At 32.9% G+C, this 21,118-nt stretch overlaps 1 protein-coding gene and 1 pseudogene across 3 annotated transcripts; one reads left to right on the forward strand and one right to left on the reverse strand.

Moving 5' to 3' along the window:
- Positions 1-3,752: 3,752 nt before the first annotated feature.
- On the forward strand, positions 3,753-7,921 carry LOC116139761 (annotated as a pseudogene).
- A 917-nt stretch (positions 7,922-8,838) lies between these two features.
- Positions 8,839-18,030, reverse strand: LOC116139722 (NAD(H) kinase 1). 3 transcript variants are annotated; one of them, XM_031425382.1, is made up of 12 exons: positions 17,780-18,030; positions 16,382-16,550; positions 16,152-16,271; positions 14,944-15,081; positions 13,127-13,326; positions 12,597-12,710; positions 12,308-12,402; positions 11,933-12,039; positions 10,350-10,423; positions 9,857-9,935; positions 9,423-9,730; positions 8,839-9,288 (listed from the first exon to the last, which is right to left on the reverse strand). In XM_031425382.1, exons 1-12 carry the CDS (start codon positions 17,804-17,806, stop codon positions 8,980-8,982), a joined length of 1,740 nt encoding a protein of 579 aa, XP_031281242.1. In that variant the 5' UTR covers positions 17,807-18,030; the 3' UTR covers positions 8,839-8,979. The 3 variants fall into 3 exon arrangements, with proteins under 3 accessions (XP_031281242.1, XP_031281244.1, XP_031281243.1); XM_031425384.1 differs by lacking the exon at positions 16,382-16,550; XM_031425383.1 differs by lacking the exon at positions 14,944-15,081.
- Between the last annotated feature and the right edge of the window lie 3,088 nt (positions 18,031-21,118).

Here is a 21,118-nt window from a genome sequence, read left to right on the forward strand (position 1 = left end):
GGTCTCATGTCAACAAAACCGTAACGGCAATATTTTTATTATAAAGTCTTTATTAGTTTTAATTCCACTCTTTATTATTTGCATTTAGTTTGTTTAGTTTCATCAATCAATTGCCAATTTCATTTCTGCTACTCAAAATACATTAAGTTGTTAGTCTTGCTCCCTGTGGATTCGACTCTGTTTAGCTAACTACGGTATTAGGTTTAATTTTGTAACTGTGATGACCGGTTCAACATAACTTAAAAGCATATCCTGCTCCACCAAACCCATGTCAAAAGAGAGATCAAAGTTTGATTTAATACACTCAAATTGGCCCCATGTAATACAAATTAGTGTGATCATATTTCCCACTTCAACTAAATTATCGACGAAAATAAGAGTGCCATCGCTGCCATCACGTACCATCTCACGTCTATTTTCACCCAAGTTATAACTCCCAAAACGAACGTTACATTCGAACTTGAACATCACTCTTAAGCTTAAGGTTTCTATAAATCTTTGTGACGTCTTCGTTTAACTCGAAAAGGCGGTAACGATGAAGACCAAGGTAGAAATTGGGAGAGCCATCTAGCCAAAGATTTTCTTTAGTTATATTTTCTCCTCACCATGCTTCAATGTAGTGTTTCCTATTTTTCCACGTTTAATTGAATAAGTAACACAAATTTAATGTGGCTAATATTAGTAGGAGATTTATTGGTAATATAGAGAATAATTAGCCGTTGATGGATTAAGGCCATAAATTGATCAAAAGATTTCTTGTTGGGATGTTATCAAGATAAAGTATAGAACAAGAAGATGATTATATTTAGGCTTTAGAATCTAGAAGAGTGTTGGAGGAGGAAAAACATCAGAATATGAGGGCTCAAAACGTGTCTTCCAAAGTGGGCCATCACCTAGCAAAGGAAGCTTCAAGGGAAGAAAAAGCCGCCACTCCAAAGACAGTGCTCTTGCATGAAAAAGTTCCACCAAATAAGTTGATCTTCTTTCCACATGCCGCTACGAGGGTTACTTCACCTCCACATGCCAATTACATACGAATTATTTCACGCTAAGATTACCTTCAGAACACTATAAATAAGAGATTCTCACTCTAGAAAGAAATCAACATCTTTTTACTACAAGAGCATTAAAGTACATCAAAAAGAAACAGTAAACATAAGAGTTGGTTATTATTTCTTGACTATTTTAAAAAATCATTCTGTTTGTTTTTCATATACTTTAAATTTAATTCCTCCACAACGTAAACCTCATTAACCCATTTGTAGCAGTATCTACGTTATCTCCTCTTACATAAATCTTTTTGCAACTTCTCGAAGGCTTGTGACATCTCTGGTGTAAAAAACGATCATCAAAAAGAGGTGAATCAATTAAAATGAAACGTAACCGCAAGACTAATATCTTGAATTCCTAAAAAAAACAAGTTTAATCAATTAATTAATTAATGGAGCCAAGGTTCTTGTTTTTAGTTTGCTAATGCATTGTGAAATAATGTAATCTTGGCCTTTGTAAATATTGTTAATTAACCTTTTACAAAAAGGTTTGCACAAGAATTAACTTTTGGAGGTCCCAATAGAGTTAATATTCACAAAACGTAACTTTAATTTTAAGGGAGGGTTTCAAATGCTTTTCATGCTATTACCATTTATAAACCAACAGGTATAAATGTATAAACAATTTGTCACATTAAACTAATTGTAATTGTAACGGTTCAATAGGGCTTCTATTTGAGGATGATAAATTGATCGTAGATTTCTTTTCTATAATATTTGAAGTCCGAAAATCTCTTTTCAATTATATGTCAGCATATACAGATTACTTGGGAGAGATATTTTAGCTTACTCCCAAATTTATTTTTTCTTTCTTATTCTTCTTGGTGTAAAATCCACATTTAGTATTAAAAAAAAAAATGCTGAATGAAAAGTAATTGGAGATTTGGAGAGAAAAATATTTTTTTCTTCGAATTAGAAGAAAGAAAACTTTCAACACTCATTTATGGAATACTAGTCAGAAAATTAAAATTATTGGAAGAATATAAGGATGACTAAATTCCTCAGGGGATATATATGACATATTTATCTGGGGATAGGGATGAATTGAAAAACTATCTGAACTGTAGGATGGGTCAGAGGATGATTTTGGAAGACAATCCTGTCTCGTCTCAGTTTGATTGTCACCCTTAGTTAGTTCTTTGTCCCATCTTCTAACCAAACAACTAACAAATGTTTCATAAAAAGCTTTATTCTAATGAGCTCTATAATTCCATAAGCTACCCGAAGAAGTACTATCAAACTGACCTTTAGAACCACATAATAGCTACAATAAATGATACCTTATGTTAAAGGGAATGTCTTCGGCAATTTAATTCTAACTTCCCTAGGCCTTTGGTAACCATTAAGCAACAGCCACTATCTCCAAACGCAAAACCTAAGATATTATTTAATGTGTTAATTAAGTCAAGGCCGAAGGGACACTTTTAGTAATAATTACTTCAACTAGTCTGCTCACAATAATGCAATTTTTAATTAACTTGGTTTATTGTTCAATCTTAATTTTTAAAATAAAATGTGAATTAATATGTGAATCTTAACTCAAAACTCATTGAAGACTTAATTAATAGTTAACAAATAGAACCATCTCTTGATCTAAACTCTTATTTTAGATAATTACCCAACTCAAAAATCAATGCATGCTAACTAGTTAAATCTCTAAACATATAAATTTAACAAAATAAATCCTTCCAATTTCAACATAAATCAAACGAGAGAGAGAGAGAGGTTCCTTCAAATTCACGAGTCAAAAGAGCTTTAATTCTAAGAAACACCTTAATTTTGCGTGTATTTGTTGCAATTTGTCACATCAACTATGATCTTTGGTCCCAGAAAAAAGGCCATTAATAATTACGGCAAATTAATTAACATGCATGGGATAAGCTTAGTTATTAGTACTACAACTAAATCATATCTATTCATTGGTTTTAATGTTTTATCAAAATTTGAAAAATTGAAGTCTCATATATATATATATATAATTTAAATACAAAGTCAACAGATTACTAGTTGATTATTAAATTACAAATAAACCAAATATTTTTCGAGAATAATAATAAAAATGTATGTAACTAGAAATATTGCATAATATTTGAAAAATTGCCAGGCTTCTAGACTTTACTAATTGTAATTGTAATTTTGATATATAAACCTTGACAAGTCAGGGATTTATTAATTAAATGTTTATATATCCAAATGTTATACATTCAACACAATAACTTGAAAGACAAGAAGAGCTTCCAATTCCCTTAAATCCTTCCTAAGTTTAAATTAATTAACTGGTGTATTAATTAATTAATTAATTACTTCATTCAAATTTTCAACTAGCTATCTAGAACTTATCATAATTTATCAATTAATTACTTGCATAAAATTGGTTCAAGAAGAGATTCAAGTTGACTAACATAACTGGAACATCACATGATTAGCAAACTTAACCAAGAATTATGGATCTACAATTCCTTTCAAATTCTACCTTAATCATATTAAACTTCAATCTTCAATGAACTCTAATTCTCTTTTGATCTTTAATTCTCTCCTTCAACAATGTCTTCTTGGCCTACCTTCAAGTCCATCTCACTTAAACAAAAGTTTCATCATCTTTCTTTCGAAACTTTATACAAATCTCTCACTATTTTTGCTCTAATCATCTGCTTGTTCTATATCTTAATCTTATATAACTAACCCTTTAATCAATTTGAACACAAATCGCCATCTTCATCCGATGTTACAGATTCTCCCACCAATATTTCCCACATGATGTTTGTGCTAGTGGGTTCAACAAGAACATGGAAATTCAGAAGACCGTACATTGAATCATGGTGGAGAGAAAATATAACTAGGGGAAATATTTGGTTAGATTTTGCTCCTCCACAAGAATTTCTCCCATGGCCTTCGACGTCTCCCCGTTTTCGCGTTAATGAAGACATGACTAAGTTGAAGGTATACCCTAAACTTGTAAGCCCTAATGACGTTAGGATATATCGTTCGATTCTAGAGACGTTCAAGTTGGGAGATAATAAAGACGTGAGATGGTATGTGATGGGAGATGATGACACGGTTTTTTTCGTGGATAATTTAGTGGAGGTGTTAGAGAAATATGATCATACTAAGTATTATTATATTGGGACAAATTCAGAGAGTATTAAGTCTAATTTTGATTTCTCTTTTGAGATGGGATTTGGAGGAGGTGGATATGCTTTGAGTTATGGTCTAGTGGAAGCATTGGCAACAAGAATTGATGACTGTATTGAGAGATATCCATACTTTCGAGTAAGTGATATTTTATCAGCATCATGTTCAGCTGATCTAGGAGTTGATCTAACCATCGAGAAGGGGATTCACCAGGTAATTAATTTATTTTTTTTTTTTATTTTTTTTTTTATTTAAATTGAGTTTCAACAGTGCTAGATCTTCTCAATTTTGGAGGGAAATATATAATTAAAATAACTAAGCACTATAATTATAAAACATAATATAACTTTATTAAATAGCATATCTCTCTATAATTTAAGGAGGGTAGTTTGCAGTTTCTTTCCTTTTTTTTGTAATAACTAAAGTGTCCATGTCTTTTTTTTTTTTTTTTGTAATAATTAAAGTGTCCATGTCAGTTTACGCACATCTCGATTAATCTTCTAAAATATTTCTTTTCATTTTCCGTTACAAGAGTATATGAAAAAAAATAAAATTATGAAATTAATTTCTGATATACTTTACATACTTAAAAAACTTATTATAAATAATAGAAGAATTTACCACAAACCTCGCTTGAATTACTAATCTAATGAACTTTACCATATAATTACGAAAAATTAAAATTAATGAAAAATACTTTAAGGAAAAAATTCAGTTTTGATAAGAATAGTCAATCATATGATTAAATTTATTTCTTTAATATCGTGCTTTACACAACTTTGAGCGTTATGGATCTGGTTGACTGGTTCAATAGTTGAAAGTAAATCTGTCATGAATTAGTTAATAATTATACGCCATAAAGATAAATTAAGATTAGGAAATGATATAGATGATTATTATACGTTAATTGTGACAATAATATTTTCTCTCGTACACTCTTCACCTCAACATGCAATTATATATATATATATATATATACACACAGAAAATTAGAGGTGTGGACGTTTAGGAAGTTTTTAACAAAAGTTAGAGACTCTTCTTTACTTATTTTTTATTTTTTTGACAAACTACCTAAGGGTTGAAGTTAGCCACCCCTATTAGCAATCGAGGACAATTAAACCCAAGCTCTCTTGAGTAATACACTCAAGAATCTTTATCACCTTACCTGACCACCCATAAGATGATAATTGATAAATTGGTTTAGGTAGAACTCACTTCTAAAATCTAGCTAAAAATACTAAATAATAAACGGGTTTAAGTAGAACTCACTTCCAGTCAAAAGCTAGAGACTCTTCATTAGCATAATTTTTGCATTCTCTCTTTTATCCGCACTTTAAAATCTTCCATACATTCACACTATAAATTGACTGTAGGTGTAAAATTCTCAAATGGAGACATTTTGATTATTATTATTAATTTGGACTTATATTTATGACAACAGAAATACACTAATTAAAGACAGTTTTGAAGAATTCTTGATTTATTCCATTTTTATTTGATATATATATTAATTTCTGATATATAATTTGTTACTTGCAGATTGATCTGCGAGGCGACATTTCAGGCCTCTTATCATCTCATCCGGGGTCTCCCCTTCTCACTCTCCACCATTTCGCACCGTGAATCCTATCTTCCCCTCCAAGGGCCGTTCCGAGTCCATCAACCATCTCATGAAAGCTGCAACGTCGATCAATCTCGTCTCCTGCAACAAACAATCTGCTACCACAGGCAAACCAACTGGTCGTTCTCCATCTCCTGGGGCATTCTGCTCATATTTACGAAGCTTATTCCCCCGAAGCTTTCTGAAAAAACCCCTCGAGACATTTCGGCCAGGAAGATGTTAGGCCGCCGTTGTACATGTTCAACACTCGATGGCCTCCGTACGTTGATCCTTGCGGAGCTCCTCATCAGTTTTTCTTGGAAACTGTTAGTAGTGGGGATGGAGAAGAAGTTGTTACTAGTTATACTCGAAGCTCGGCTCGTAATTTGCCTCCTTGTTCAGTGAATGGCAACCACTCTGCGGATGCCATCTCCAGAATTCAAGTGTTTTCGCCTGCAACTAGACGAAAAGAGGTGTGTCTTCTATCCTTTTTCTGTTGTTAAGTAACGATTCTGAAAAAGGACTTAAACTAATAGTACTGGTTTGAAAAAAGGCATAAGCTAATAGATAGGGTTAGGTTATAGGAATCGAGTATTCAAAATATAATTAATGAATGATTCAAGATACGATGTACCGTCCTAATAGTCAGTTACTTGACCTAAAATTTTAATTATTATTAACGGTTTAACATTAATATATAAATACTAATATTAATTAACTTATTACTAAACTCTCTTACGTGTTGTTACTTGTGATCCCATCTCGGATAAAATCGATTGAGTATGGGTTTATATAAAGGCCGAAGCCTTATGCATACCTAAGGTTTGTTGAAATGACAAGTGATCCCCAAAGGTTTTGAACGACAAATGGATCCCTTCCGTTATTTTCTGTGTGATTTTGGTTAGATAATAGTGAAAAGACTAAATACCCTTGAAAGTTTAATTTTTAGTTTTTTATAAATTTAAAAACTTCTAAAAAACCCCCAAGATTTGCTAATTTGACTAAACGCCCAATATATAAAAATTTTATAAAATAACAAAACACCCCCCCGCCACCCCCGCAGTGCCAGATTCCGGCCACCACCACCGGAATCTGGCCGAAAAATTGCTAACGCGTAGATCTTTATTTTCCGGCAAGATCCGGCTGATCTGGCCGAAAAGACCAGATCTACGCCAGATCTGGCCGTCGAGACCGGAAACTTGTCGGAAAATTGTGTTACGACACAGACCCATCGGATCTGTGTCGTAACACGTCGATCTGGCATTTTCCGGCCAGATCCGTGGATGATCTGGCCGGAAAAGGCCAGATCTGGCCGTCGAGGCCGACAAAGGCCAGATCCGAGGCGGATCTTGCCGAAAAGGCCAGATCGTGTTGTTACGACACAGATCCGATGGTCTGTGTCGTAACACAATTTTTCGCCAGATTCCGGCGGTGGTGGCCGGAATCTGGCACTGCGGGGGTGGCGGGTGTTTTTGTTTATTTTGTAAAATTTTATATATTGGGCTGTTTAGTCAAATTAGCAAACCTAAGGGTTTTTTTAGAAGTTTTCAAATTTTAAAAAACTAAAAATTAAACTTTCAAGGGTTTTTAGTCTTTTCACTATTATCTAACCAAAATCACTAACAAACATGCGAAGTTATCCATTTGTCTTTCAAAACCTTTTGGGTATGTTAAGTCGTTCTCCCTTATATAAATAGCTAGACAATATCACTTAGTAGATTAGTTTTTTGGATAGTTGGTAAGTGTACGACGTTGACATAAGACACTCGACTTTGAAAAGTCTTAAAGCTTGTACAAGGTATATAAGAAATTATCTCTCTTGCATTGAATTCTTCTAGCTACAATGTAGCAATATCCCCGTGAACTAGTTTCAATTGACCAGTGTATAAATTCATATATGATACTACCAAGCAATATTCAGGATGTCAAGGAGAAGGGCATATTTGAATTTTCATATATTTGCGATCACCAATCAAAACAAAAAAAAAATCACATATGTATTAATTGAAATACATATTGTTTTTTATTTTTCATTTTTCAGGCAGGAAGAGTAGAATGTTGCGACGTTGAATATGTGAGTGGCAAGGACTCTGCAAATGTCAAGTTAAGGGCTTGCATGAAAGGAGAAATGGTGGCTTAAATTAACATATTTATATATATATATAAAAACTTAATTAATATAGTATTTAAATATGTATCACTAATATGATTGAATGTTGAGATATATAATATATACACCCCTTGTTTTGTCACAAGGAATATAGGTCCTATCAATGTGTATCTTAAAAACACATGTTATATAAAATATCAAATATACTTATTGTCATTTTAATATTTTAGCGATCTATAAACTGAAATCTCTCTTTAAATTAAAGATATGGAATTTAATAATTTATAAATTTTAACATTGTCACATTTATGAAATTCAACACTTAATAGACACGGACGGAGCCACTAACGGGTGAGAGGGCGCTCATGCCCCACACTGACCTTGGAACAAAATTTCAATTTATACCCTCTTACGATGTGCCGTTACAGTCGTACCCATTTATTTTTTATTTCCTCAAATCTCAAATATATTTTAATTTTGCTTCTTAATGTATTAAAAAGTCAGATTTTTCATGAATAATTTCTTTTATATATATTGCCTCCTCCGAAACAAAATCGTGGATGCTGGTAAAAGGCAACTTATATGAACATATTATTTGAATTGGACTTGTCCAATAAAGACTTTGATGTAACTAAATTTTAATTTATAATAAACTAATTAAGAAATAAACTATTTAAGAATATTTTCATCTTTTTAATCAAACATTAACAAAAAAAGACTAACAGAACCTGACAAAGGGTGAGAAAGTTGTCGTTCGCCAAACCTTGGGCGAGAAAATGTAGTTCTCCCTTGTATAGACCTCTGATAATTATGTTAAGTTTTACAGTAAGAGAACAAGCTAAATATATCTCTTGATGCATTAATTAAACTTTAATCGTCTATGAATTTTCGTGATCATCAGCTGAATTATATAACTCTCGCTACAGAAGAGCTACTCCGCACCTGGGGAGACATTAGTAAGGAATATAAATTACAACATTTTAAATGCTTCGCCCTGGTACCGATAACAACTCTCGAGTATATAACGAGTCAGATTCTGCTAGAATTGCTTTACATCTTATCGGAGAAACTGAGCGATGAAATATGAGTTATGAGTCTCGAGGGCCATCGAATGACTGAGTCTTTCTTAGATTCCAATGGAGACCGTCGTGGATGCTGCGCAGGAAGTCGTCAGTGGAATCAACTTGACAGGCTGTCGGAACAGGCCAAGTTGCCATACTGCAGACGAGTGCATCTCCAGCCGCCAACTGTTTCCTGTCCTTGCCGTCAAATGATACCCAAGCTGGGTTTCTGCTATTGAAAGGTACTTGCACTCTCACTGTTACATGCTCCGGTAGAATGAGAGGCCGGAAGGATAAAGAATGGGGACAAATTGGTGTAAAAAGGATGCCCGGAACCTGAATTCACAAAAAATGCATCAGAATTTTCGATGGTATATTCTTATAATCAGGATGTCATATTGCAATTAAAGACAAGATAAAAACAATAAGGTGCCAAAGTTGTTTGATTGTTATCATACGCAGAAACAAACCTGTGGATGGACCATTGATCCTCCAGCTGCCAACGAATATGCAGTGCTACCGGATGTAGTTGACAAAATCAGTCCGTCTCCTTGCACACATGTGACAAAGGAGTTGTCGCAGTAACACTCCAAATTTGTGAGATATGAAGATATGCCACGGTCGATTGTAACCTCGTTCAAAACAAGTATAGGCTCATCGACTTCATACTCATTTTTAGCAGCATCTCTAATAATATGACACTGCAACCGATGACGTAATGTTATGCTAATCGGACCCTTTAACACTGAATCAAGGCAATCTCTGTAATGTTCACTGTCTAAAAACTGTTAAAGAAGCTATCAAGTATTACTCTTCAAAAGCTAGATATCTCTTGTAACTGAATTCAATCATCAAGTTTATTTATTGAAAGAAAATAAGTTCCTTCAAGATAGAAAGAGGATACGGAAAGGGGTCATGAAGCCCAAAGACCCTAAAGAAAATGGCACAATAGGAGGAACAGGCCCTTTGAACACTGATGCTGCCTGCAAACAGTGTAGAAGACAGTTTCTTCTTAGGTATCAATGCAAAAGAATTGACTTTTAAAATAAAATAGCAAACATTTATCCATTTTTATCTAAAGAAATAGAGTAAGTTTCATTTCCAAGAAAATGAATAATAATGAGTTACAATTTTCTAAAGTAAAAGGGTTGTCAAGGAATACGTGACTAATGCTTCCGATTATGTCTATACATCAGTCACCAGAGAGGTAAAGAGATACTAAACCTATGAGTGAATAAATATCACTGAGAATATAGCAGAAACAGACCAAAGCTAAACTCAATTTCTTGTGATAAGAGTAAATCTGATCAAAACATTCAACCGACTAAATTTGATCAATATTTTTCATTATCTCATGCCATTTTAGATACAACTTTGGTAAGATTAAGTGCACATACCCAAAGGACAGTTCCATCTCCACCAAGGGTTACCACAATGTCAACTTTTGTGTGCAGGCGCAAAATTTCATTGTCTGGAAAGCAACATAATCAACTCATCAATGACAAATCATAAATATAATTAAGGCAAGCATGTAAGGGGTTCACATGGTACTGGAGTTTGACTTGTTAGATTAAATCTTATGATCAGAAAGATTAAAACATGATTATATGGTCAAGTTTCTTTTCAATCATCAGAAATATGGTTCACTTCAGCAAAGAGAGAAAACACAGAATATGACAGGATGTATGAGACGGCACATTTAAAATTGAAAAATGCTATCACATCACAACTTGGAACTTCTACATTGTGTGATCGCACTAGAAGGAACATGACACTAACCAGTATTTCACCAACTTAGGAGGAATAATGTCCTTAGTTTAACTAAGAGCTTGTCATGGAATAATAGCATCATTGGAGTAGATACATAACTCACTTTAAATTTAAGAGGCGGCAGGAGACACAGCATGACACAAACAAAAATTTAACGACTTTACGTGGAACAACTTCTTTAGTTTAACTAAGAGCTGGGCAACGAAGTGGATACGCTATTCACTTTAAATTTATGAAGCAAAGCAAAAAATTGAATTATGCCTTATACTGGATTGTCTTATGTTCTGTTCGAGACATGAATATAATTGAAACCAATGCTATAAGTTGTATTGAATATATATCTTGTTAAATTTTTGATAAACATAAACATTCCACTGCTTACCATCTTTCCAAGTATGTACATAGTTGAAGTCAGATGATTCTGTTAGAAGTTCAGCTTTCACTCGTGGCTCCACATAAATGTTCACCTTTCTCTGCTCTCTTAACCATCTGTCAACAGAAAATTCGAATGAAGCAAGCATATAAACTGATACAGCTATCAGAAAACAAAACCACTCCATGTCATGCAGTTGCTTAACGCTCTTTATCATTAAAGAGCATAAAGCAANGTTAGATTAAATCTTATGATCAGAAAGATTAAAACATGATTATATGGTCAAGTTTCTTTTCAATCATCAGAAATATGGTTCACTTCAGCAAAGAGAGAAAACAGAGAATATGACAGGATGTATGAGACGGCACATTTAAAATTGAAAAATGCTATCACATCAGAACTAGAGAGTGCATGTTGGAACTTCTACATTCTGTGATCGCCACTAGAAGGAACATGACACTAACCAGTATTTCATCAACTTAGGAGGAATAATGTCCTCAGTTTAACTAAGAGCTTGACATGGAATAATAGCATCATTGGAGTAGATACATAACTCACTTTAAATTTAAGAGGCGGCAGGAGACAGAGCATGACACAAACAAAAATTTAACGACTTTACGTGGAACAACTTCTTTAGTTTAACTAAGAGCTGGGCAACGAAGTGGATACGCTATTCACTTTAAATTTATGAAGCAAAGCAAACAATTGAATTATGCCTTATACTGGATTGTCTTATGTTCTGTTCGAGACATGAATATAATTGAAACCAATGCTATAAGTTGTATTGAATATATATCTTGTTAAATTTTTGATAAACATAAACATTCCACTGCTTACCATCTTTCCAAGTATGTACATAGTTGAAGTCAGATGATTCTGTTAGAAGTTCAGCTTTCACTCGTGGCTCCACATAAATGTTCACCTTTCTCTGCTCTCTTAACCATCTGTCAACAGAAAATTCGAATGAAGCAAGCATATAAACTGATACAGCTATCAGAAAACAAAACCACTCCATGTCATGCAGTTGCTTAATGCTCTTTATCATTAAAGAGCATAAAGCAACTATAATGAGAAATTGAAACACAAAAGAACATGAATTACAAAAAGTTATCTTCTTGACTAATGTAATTTGCACAAACACAGTTTGAATAAGCATATTTAGGGGGAGGAGGCAACCTGCACTAAGAAAAACTATGATTATCAGACCCACACCTGACCATTTCTGCACATAAAATTCGAACAGAACTTGAATTTGGTTTGGTGAAAATAAGCACAGTCTGTGGTTGTGATTCCCACTTAAGAGAAATCTGAAACAAAGAACTTTTTAATTAGACAATGTAAGAGAGCCATAACTAATTTGATCTAGACAACAAGATAGGCAGAATGGGAAGGGAAAGATTTAAAAAAAAAAAAAAAGCAAAACTTATAGGCAGACAAAGCATCAGAATAGAGAACAAAATGTTTGTTCTGAATGTCATTTTCATCTTTACAGAAGCAGTACCTGTTTACTGCTGCGCTCTGCTGTTGTTATATTTCCTCTTTCAAAATAGACAATGTCATGTTTGTGCTGATCACTATTTTCACCTTTGCATCTCCATGAAAGTTTAAATGATGCCTAACTCAGGAAACATAAATAGAACAAAAATTACATTGGAGCTTTATAAATAATTCTTTCCTGACATGAATTATATCTTGTCAATTGCTATAACTTAATGCAATTATGAAGCTACAACTCTCTCGTTCAGTATGTGAAACAAGACTATAACAAGAAGAAAAGGCTTTCCCACAATGTATTATTCAAAATGGTTCACAGCTTTCAGTAATTATTGTTCCTAACATTAGATATATATCATCTGGAACTTATAAGATGATCACAAATATGACCAAGACAATTTGCTCAAAGACCAAACATGTAACACATCCAACATAGATCAAACACAAGCAATTATAAAAAACAGTTCGCTAAACTAAACCACCACCTCCTAATATTTTGGTGGACTAACACAAAACATTAAGTTGATATAAGCATACCTTTCTCATCATCTTATTATGAATTGTATCGGAATCAAAATCAGACTCCACGTCCCGAAGAACCTCATGGGAGCAAATCCCTTGCTCCAAAGAACCTACTCTGGAATGCTCCTCAGATTGACTGCACAGCACAAGACTATTGGTTGAGTTTTCAAGCCTCCCTGCCTCAAAATGGCCATTACTCTTTCCAAGAGACTGTTCTGCAATACAAACCAATAAATTTGTTCATCCAGAAGTTTGGAAAAAAAAAAAGAAAAAGAATAATGAAGCTGGATTAAAAGATGATGGAGAGGTAATATGCATATGAGCATAAAATGAGACACATATCACAATATGCAAAAGGGCATGATTATACTACGTATAGACAACTTGAGTCATAAGTGGAGCTGATCCACTGTGGAAGAGAGGCGATGGACCAAAACCATGCACACACACTCTCACAAAATAGGTTGTATTTGCATACGGAAATGTTATTATGGCAACTTGCATATAATGACCGGTAGTTTCAAAAACCTTAGAGCTTCATCTGCGATCAACTAATCAAAATGACCATAACTGCAAACCTCAACTTGCAGGTACCCCTTCAGGAATTAATTTCAATGTAAAGGTGACAAGAAGATGAACAAGAAATAAGAATCTAACAATGACAAAATATCCAACTGAGTAGCTAAGTTTACATTATATAAGCAGCAAATCCTTGTCTGACAATCCCCTGCTTGATAAGTCATTTGTTCAGTGAACAAAAGTATTAGTACTTAACAAAGCTTTTAGGTCAGCTACAAGAATTCCTTCAGCCCATTAAAGCTGACTCAGAATTTTGCATGTGTCTGTGTTTATGTGTGCATGTATATATGGTTAGTAAATTAAATGTGCTTGTGAAACAATATATTTTATTGTTACTACTCTAACAAAATAGTTGTCAACGGAGCTACAGTCTTGGTACTTAAGAAAACTTCTAAAGCCAGCTACAAACTTTTCAGTACATTACAAGTTACAACTGCCTCATAAATGTGCAACTACATATATACGGATTTGTAGTTATATGTGATTATGTGTGAAATACAAGATTTTTAAAATTTACATTGAAAATTACAATGAAAATAAATGTTGAATATGATAAGAGGGGTAGTCAACTGAAATAGGCATGAAAAGGTCCTCAGAGAAACCACACGAAAATGAGAGAGAGAGAGGTGGCAAAATGATGAGTTCAAAACACAGCACAGAAGAGCCAATTTTTAGTTAGGAACTTCTACATTTGCTGGACTCACATGGCATGGATAACTTATGGTGAAATGGCCAACCACTTGCCACTGTCTCTTAAGCGTCAGTATTCACTTAAAGGAGTACACTACTTTGCCTATACTCTTGCTGTTTTATTATTTACAAAGCGCTTAAAGTTTTAAAGCCCTTCGAAGCTAATTGCATGAGATTTTTCATAAAACCTGAAGTCAAAACCTCTAATACATTGTTTAAACCTGATACACACTAGATGCTTAGATCTACATCTGATATAGGAAGAATAGGATTAATTTAAGTTTATTTAGTTCTAAGAGATAGACAGATAAGGACTAAATAAACTTAAATCAGTCCTATTCTTCCTACATCAACATCACTTTCAAAGAGATTTATCTCTGATTGATGATATGCACATGACCGTCTTGGGATGCCATAAGGTTTTCTAGGATAAGCAATCTCAATCCCTAAACCCTAAACCCTAAACTACTAGAAAGCATGTAGCAATCAAAAAAGCCTGAGAAATTTCTTCAAAAGAAGCATTGATTTGACTTCATAATTCTACGTATGATTAAAGCAACTACCTTGAGATAGTCGCCTATTCTGTTCTTTCCAAATTTCCCAGCAGACAAGACATGGAAGAATAAATCTTATCAGTCCCATTGCATTATATAAAGAAGTCCGAGTCCACCAACTTTGGAGTATTTCAGAGATAACATTGCCTGATAGTGGAATAGCCATAATCTGATGATAATGAGTCTAAACTAGATTAGCACTCTCACCAAAACCATACAAAATCCTACTGTTTTACTACTTAGATAGTGAAACAGCATTCTCAAAGCCACTAAGATCGAGAAGAAAGCAATTAAATCTCCTTTTGACTACACAGATGGAGAAAGTAGTGCAATTAACTATTAGCTGAAACTATATACCAGCCACATTTTCAGAACTCTATAATCAAGAACGTTTATGAGCCAGAGGTGTTTATCTTTGTCATATACCAGCCAAAAAACAAAAAAAAAACAAAAAAAAAAAAAAAAGTGGTCTTAAAGGTCCCTCTTGTAACTTCAGAAGTAATTTGTCATAAACTTCAGACACACAGCCGTCAGACCAGGTACCCCTTGTAACCCTTATCTGTATAGAGAATCTGGAAATTTTCAAAAGAAAATTACATGGATTTTCTTATCCTTTCTGGTATTGCCAGGGAAAGGAACTCAACAGAAGCAGATATCAACGTTTCCCTATAAGTCTGTCTAATCAGGTTAGAACAAAATTCCACAATTAGTGTGAAGTGGACTAAAGTCTTTCACCAATTTAAGAGTTACATTTTATATAAACTAGCTGTAAGACCATGGTGGTATATAATAGAGACGAACTCTCCATAAAATAAGGGTGATGAGATAGAAGAGATCAAGATACACAGTAATTAGTAATTAATGCCTGAATAAGATGCTAATGGTCACATAAATAAAGATCTAAATCAGTTAACTACAAGAGATCAGCCAAGTTCAGTAAAGACTACCCATTGTATCAGTACTACAGAGTAGCATTCTAATAACTATAAAACCACAATAAAGGTGGAAAAGAAACTGGAAAGAAGCTGTAAAGGGCAAGGCACTACAGTTTTACTGAAAAAATAAACCTAATATAAGATTCAAATGCAAAAGAAGATTGGTCTAGCTAACTTCATATAATTGAAATGAGCTTTGCTATCTAAAGTTTTAAAAATTTTCACAGAAGTTCAAAGTCATAGAACGTCATAATTTATGTATAATATTCCATCAATAAGAACCTCTACGTTCCATCTGCAGATTTCGTGTCCTCTCCAGTTCATATCTACGTTTCCATTCTGCAGCCTCAGCTTGAGCAGCAGCCTTTCCTTCAGCAGCTCGTCTTAATGCCTTTGCAACAGCTAAAATTGTGTTGAAAATGAAATAAGCATCAAATTTCAAATTGAGATTACAGGAAGGCATATGCTTCCATTAAGATAGAAATATATTCAAGAATAAGTAATGAAAATACTTCTCAAGGCCTCAGAAAACTCTATAAGATGTTCATCTGTTCCCTGAACAGGAGTCTGTTGAAGAAGTTCCTGCACTGCCTTCTCTGACTGAATGAGAGGAAGTGAATCAACAAAACCATTCTCTGGCTGTGAGCACGAAACACTTGCATCCCCATTTCCATAGGAAGCCTATCAGACAAGACACAAATACTTGACACAAAAAACAAGCATCTATGCATGAAAAAACAATCAAAGATACTATGCAAGGTAAGAAAAGACGTTATGTTCTCAAATTCCATCATTTTCCCAACTAAATTATAACACAAAGCAAGATGGGTTTGTCTTTGGATCCATGTGACAACTGATAAGTCTACCAATTAATTTTGTCATAAAAATAGTGGCATCAAAGACTTTGACACCATTTCTGTGTCATTTCCTATTAGCTTTAATATAGGAATTTAAAAATTTTTCAACACTATCTAGACCATATAGACCATATAGGTTTAGGTCAATGGGAAAAGTAAAGTAAAAAAAGTGTAAGGAAATTTACTAAACCACTTCAGTTGAAGGGCATAATATATCTTCCATATTTAATTGAAAACAATTTCATGGTACACAATCTTGATATAACATAATCACTTTCCTCCATATTTTCTCAAAAAAAATAAAAAAAAATAAAATATATATTAATTAAAAACCTATTTAATTAAACAAAACCATAACTGCCTTTTGAGTTTCCAAATACTAAAGGAAAAATACCACCTACTTAATTTCTCCAAATTTTGCACAAAAGACATAAAATCAAGGTCTATCAATGCCAGTTCACCATAGCGGTCACAAGCAGACAGAACTTCGAATCACAGTGACCCACGCAGTGTGCAGACATGCATAATTGCTGAAATGGAAACTTCAACAGAATTTGCCCCATTTACATGTTCAATTGTAATTCTTTTCTTATATATTCACATAAGAACCACTGATACTTCTAACAATTTCACATATAAAGCTAAAATCAGACCTCCACCTTCAATCAAGTAATTAACCAAATCATTACTACAATTAGCTTACTCTGCAAACTAACAACTACACCAAAATAGAAATTAAAACTAAAATACACACTCCAATTCCAAAAAGGGGAAAAAAAAACAAAAACAATTTTTTGTTTAATTTTCACATGAGAAATACTGATATTTTTAACAATTCCAGTTATAATTCAATAATTTTCAGTAATTTTATAAATAAACCAAAATTACTAAAATTAGCTTACTCAATATATCAAAAACTACTCCAAAATTAAAACTAAAATAGGCACAAAAAAGAATCCAAAAAAAAAAAAAGCCTGTGGAAGACATGGAGGCAATTAAAGTCAAATAAATATGGAAAAAATACACAAAATTCAGCGAAAATCAGAGACTTACGGGGGAGTCGAGCTTGCTCGGAGACATGACTCAGTGGTCGGAGATAAAGCAACAGAGGCGAAGAGAGAGAGACGGAGATCTCTGGCTTGATTCTTCTTCTTCTTCAAGACTTGCTTACATCTGGCACACAACAACGTGAAATCTCATTTTATATATTTGATTATGATGAAGGAGTGAAATTGAAAAGATTATTAGTTGTTCGTTGGAGGGGGAGGGAAAGGGGCGAGATTGTAATTTTCTAGAGTTTTTTCTTCTTTATTTTCTTTTAAGATTAGGTAAGCAAGGCAAGTCAAAGAAAGAAAGAGAGATTTAGGTGGGGTCCAGTGAAACGCGTGGCGACCATCTGAAGTTGAAGACTTTCATGTAGGATGAGAATGTTTGCCTCCTTTGGGTTTGAGATAATTCCATCTTACCCCACGAAGTTTCCGAAATGTCAGTGGAGCTCTCCTGCCGTCATTACCTAACTATCTATCTTTAATAAATAAAATAATTAGAGTTTAAGATAGGAGATAGGACTTTATAAAGTTGTAAGATCATGCATTTGGTTAATGTCTTGGTGATAGAAGAGCTAATATTACCATAGCCTCGATTAACAATGTTCATAACTATAATGATCATAAGATAATAAAATTTTTTGTTAGGTAAGACACATTTATACAAAATTAGCTACTATTTACCAAAAACGTTTGTCTCTACAAAGTTGTAAAATTATGTATAAAGTTGGTGGTCTAATTACAGAGGAATCCTTGACCGGAGCTTCAATGAATAGTAACCGAAACTATAAAAATTTTGAGTTAGTGAAATTCTTTGTCAAATAAGGTACACATTAAAACAACCTATTATAAATATTATGGTTATACCTCATTTCATTTTCAAATTAACAAATATTGTTATAAAATAATATCAATATTATGTGATATGATATGATATTATTAAATAAATATTAATGAATGACGTGACGCATCTTATCTTACTAGAATTCTTTTTTATTTTTTAATATGGAAACATTAGTTATCATATGGTATCATAATTATTTTTTTTAATATATTATGAAATATAATTTTCATCTGGTATATGCTTCCCAATTTTTTATATTAGACACATGTTAAGAGCTATTTATTTATAAAATTACAAGAATACCTTGATATTATTTTTCAAACAATCAAACTAGGAAACTGTAAAATTTCTTAAACTTACGAGGGGCTCCATGTAATTTTTATCCTTTAATAAACGATTGTGTGCCATGACCTGATAAAAAGTAGGAAATAGGAAGCAATCATTTAAAGATGAGAATTGAGAGATGTTGTGAGATTCTTACACAAGTTTTCGTCAAGTCAAATCTCATTTTTGTATTTTTCTCGTTTACTTTTTATTTTATAATTATTTGTCACAGCCGCTCAAAGCTGATTTCCAGTTTCACTATTTACCTAGTTATATCATTTTAGTCCTTGATGTTTGGCCTGATTGTAAGTCCACAAAAATCTGATAATAACGCTTAGGTTCTTATAAAAGTATCTTAATCTTTTCTTATATAAATGAAATAAAAAATTAATGGAATTATAGAAAATATGAACGACTGCTAACTGCAAATTATGGTAACAATTTAGAACAATTATATTAATTATAAGAAAATGAAAATTAACAGATTAAGGGTATTTTATATACTTACAAAAAAAAAAAAATAATTCAAAAAGTGATTCTGAATATGAATAAGGATCTAAACGTTACTATGCAATACCTGAGGGATCACAATTTTAATTCCTTTTTATACATATAACCATTAACCAACTGAGGCTCCATTTGGTTCATTTTTTTACATTTTTTAGAAAAGTTAAAAAAAAATTTAATTGGGCAGATATTACGATATAAGATTTGAAAATTAATAAAAATATCGTATATGTTTATTTATTTACTAAACACCCCTATAATAAAACATTAAAAGTTAACAAAAACACCTCCAATCTACCCATTAAATACGGACAGTTGGCCACCACCGCCGAAGGGTGGTCGAAGTCACCGTATCGGTGTATGACCAGCTAGATCTTATCGGTCGTGCACCGATATGACATTTTCTAGCCAAATCAATGATGGACTAGATCTGGCCATTGACGGCCAGATCTGGCCCCATTTGCTTGTCAACGACGGCAAAAAATACGGCCGTCGTTGATGGTCAACGACGATCATATGTTGACCGCCGTTGACGATTGGCTACGGCCAAAGATCTGGTCGAAAAATGCTAGATCGGCGCACTACCGGCCAGATTCAACCGGTAGTATGCCATTATACCAGATTCCGGCCATCTTTCGGCAGTGGTGGCCGGAATCTGGTAAATGTGGGTTTCTGGGATGTTTTTGCAATTTCTAAAAAAAATTTAGAGGTATTTAATTAAATTAAAAAATTTAAGGGGTTTAAAAATAGTTGAATAATATTATGAGTTTTTGCGATTTTACTGTTTAACTTTTTTTGGAATACTAATAATAGTATTCCCAAAAACGAACCAAACGGAGCACGAGTGTTTATGGATAATTACAATTTAGTACCTGATGTTTGACTACGTTTTTTGAGTTTAGTGTATGTCTTAAGTAACATTTTGGTCCCAATTGTATTGGCAATTGATCTTCCTACTTCTCATAACCACTAAAATGTTATTAATTTTTTTAACAAAACTTAAGTTAGCAAAATCAAACTTTAGGGATAAAATTGTAATTTTCGTACTTTTAACAACCACCAGCATGTTCCAATTCAATTATATGTACTCCTATTATTGTAAACCTTTTGAAATTTTTAATATTTAAATATATATTTTTCGCTATAATTTTACCTGTTAAAATAAAATTATTCAGAATCTTAACCCAATCGGAAACTTTTTAGTAAAAAAAAAAAAAAAATCACTTTGGAATTTATTCACAAACCAATAAAAGGAATATTAATATTCTTCGAATATGTTTAATCTTTAAAAACCAAACGAAATCAATAACATAATAAAAAATAAAAGTAAAAATATATTTGTTTTTCCAGAGAATAATTATATTTATTTGTCAGGTTTAAGAATCAATAAAGCTTATGAGAACTGGAGTTTATATTAAAGAAATTCTTTGGTAATGGAGATTGATGAGAGATAATAATAATTTTTAAATAAAATAATAAATAATGTATAAATTATGAGAGGGTTATCACGTAGAGATATTTTTTTATTATAATCTGTTTTATCACATGGGATTAGATTACTAAATAAATTGAGCTCTTTACAGTTTAAAGATTATTAAATCTTTATTTGACCTAATATGGTTACTGTTATAAATGTAGAAAAATAATTATTTAATAAATTTTTTAAAAATA

The sequence above is a fragment of the Pistacia vera genome, unplaced genomic scaffold (assembly GCF_008641045.1).
Source record: "Pistacia vera cultivar Batoury unplaced genomic scaffold, PisVer_v2 Contig359, whole genome shotgun sequence".
Lineage (NCBI taxonomy): Eukaryota > Viridiplantae > Streptophyta > Magnoliopsida > Sapindales > Anacardiaceae > Pistacia > Pistacia vera.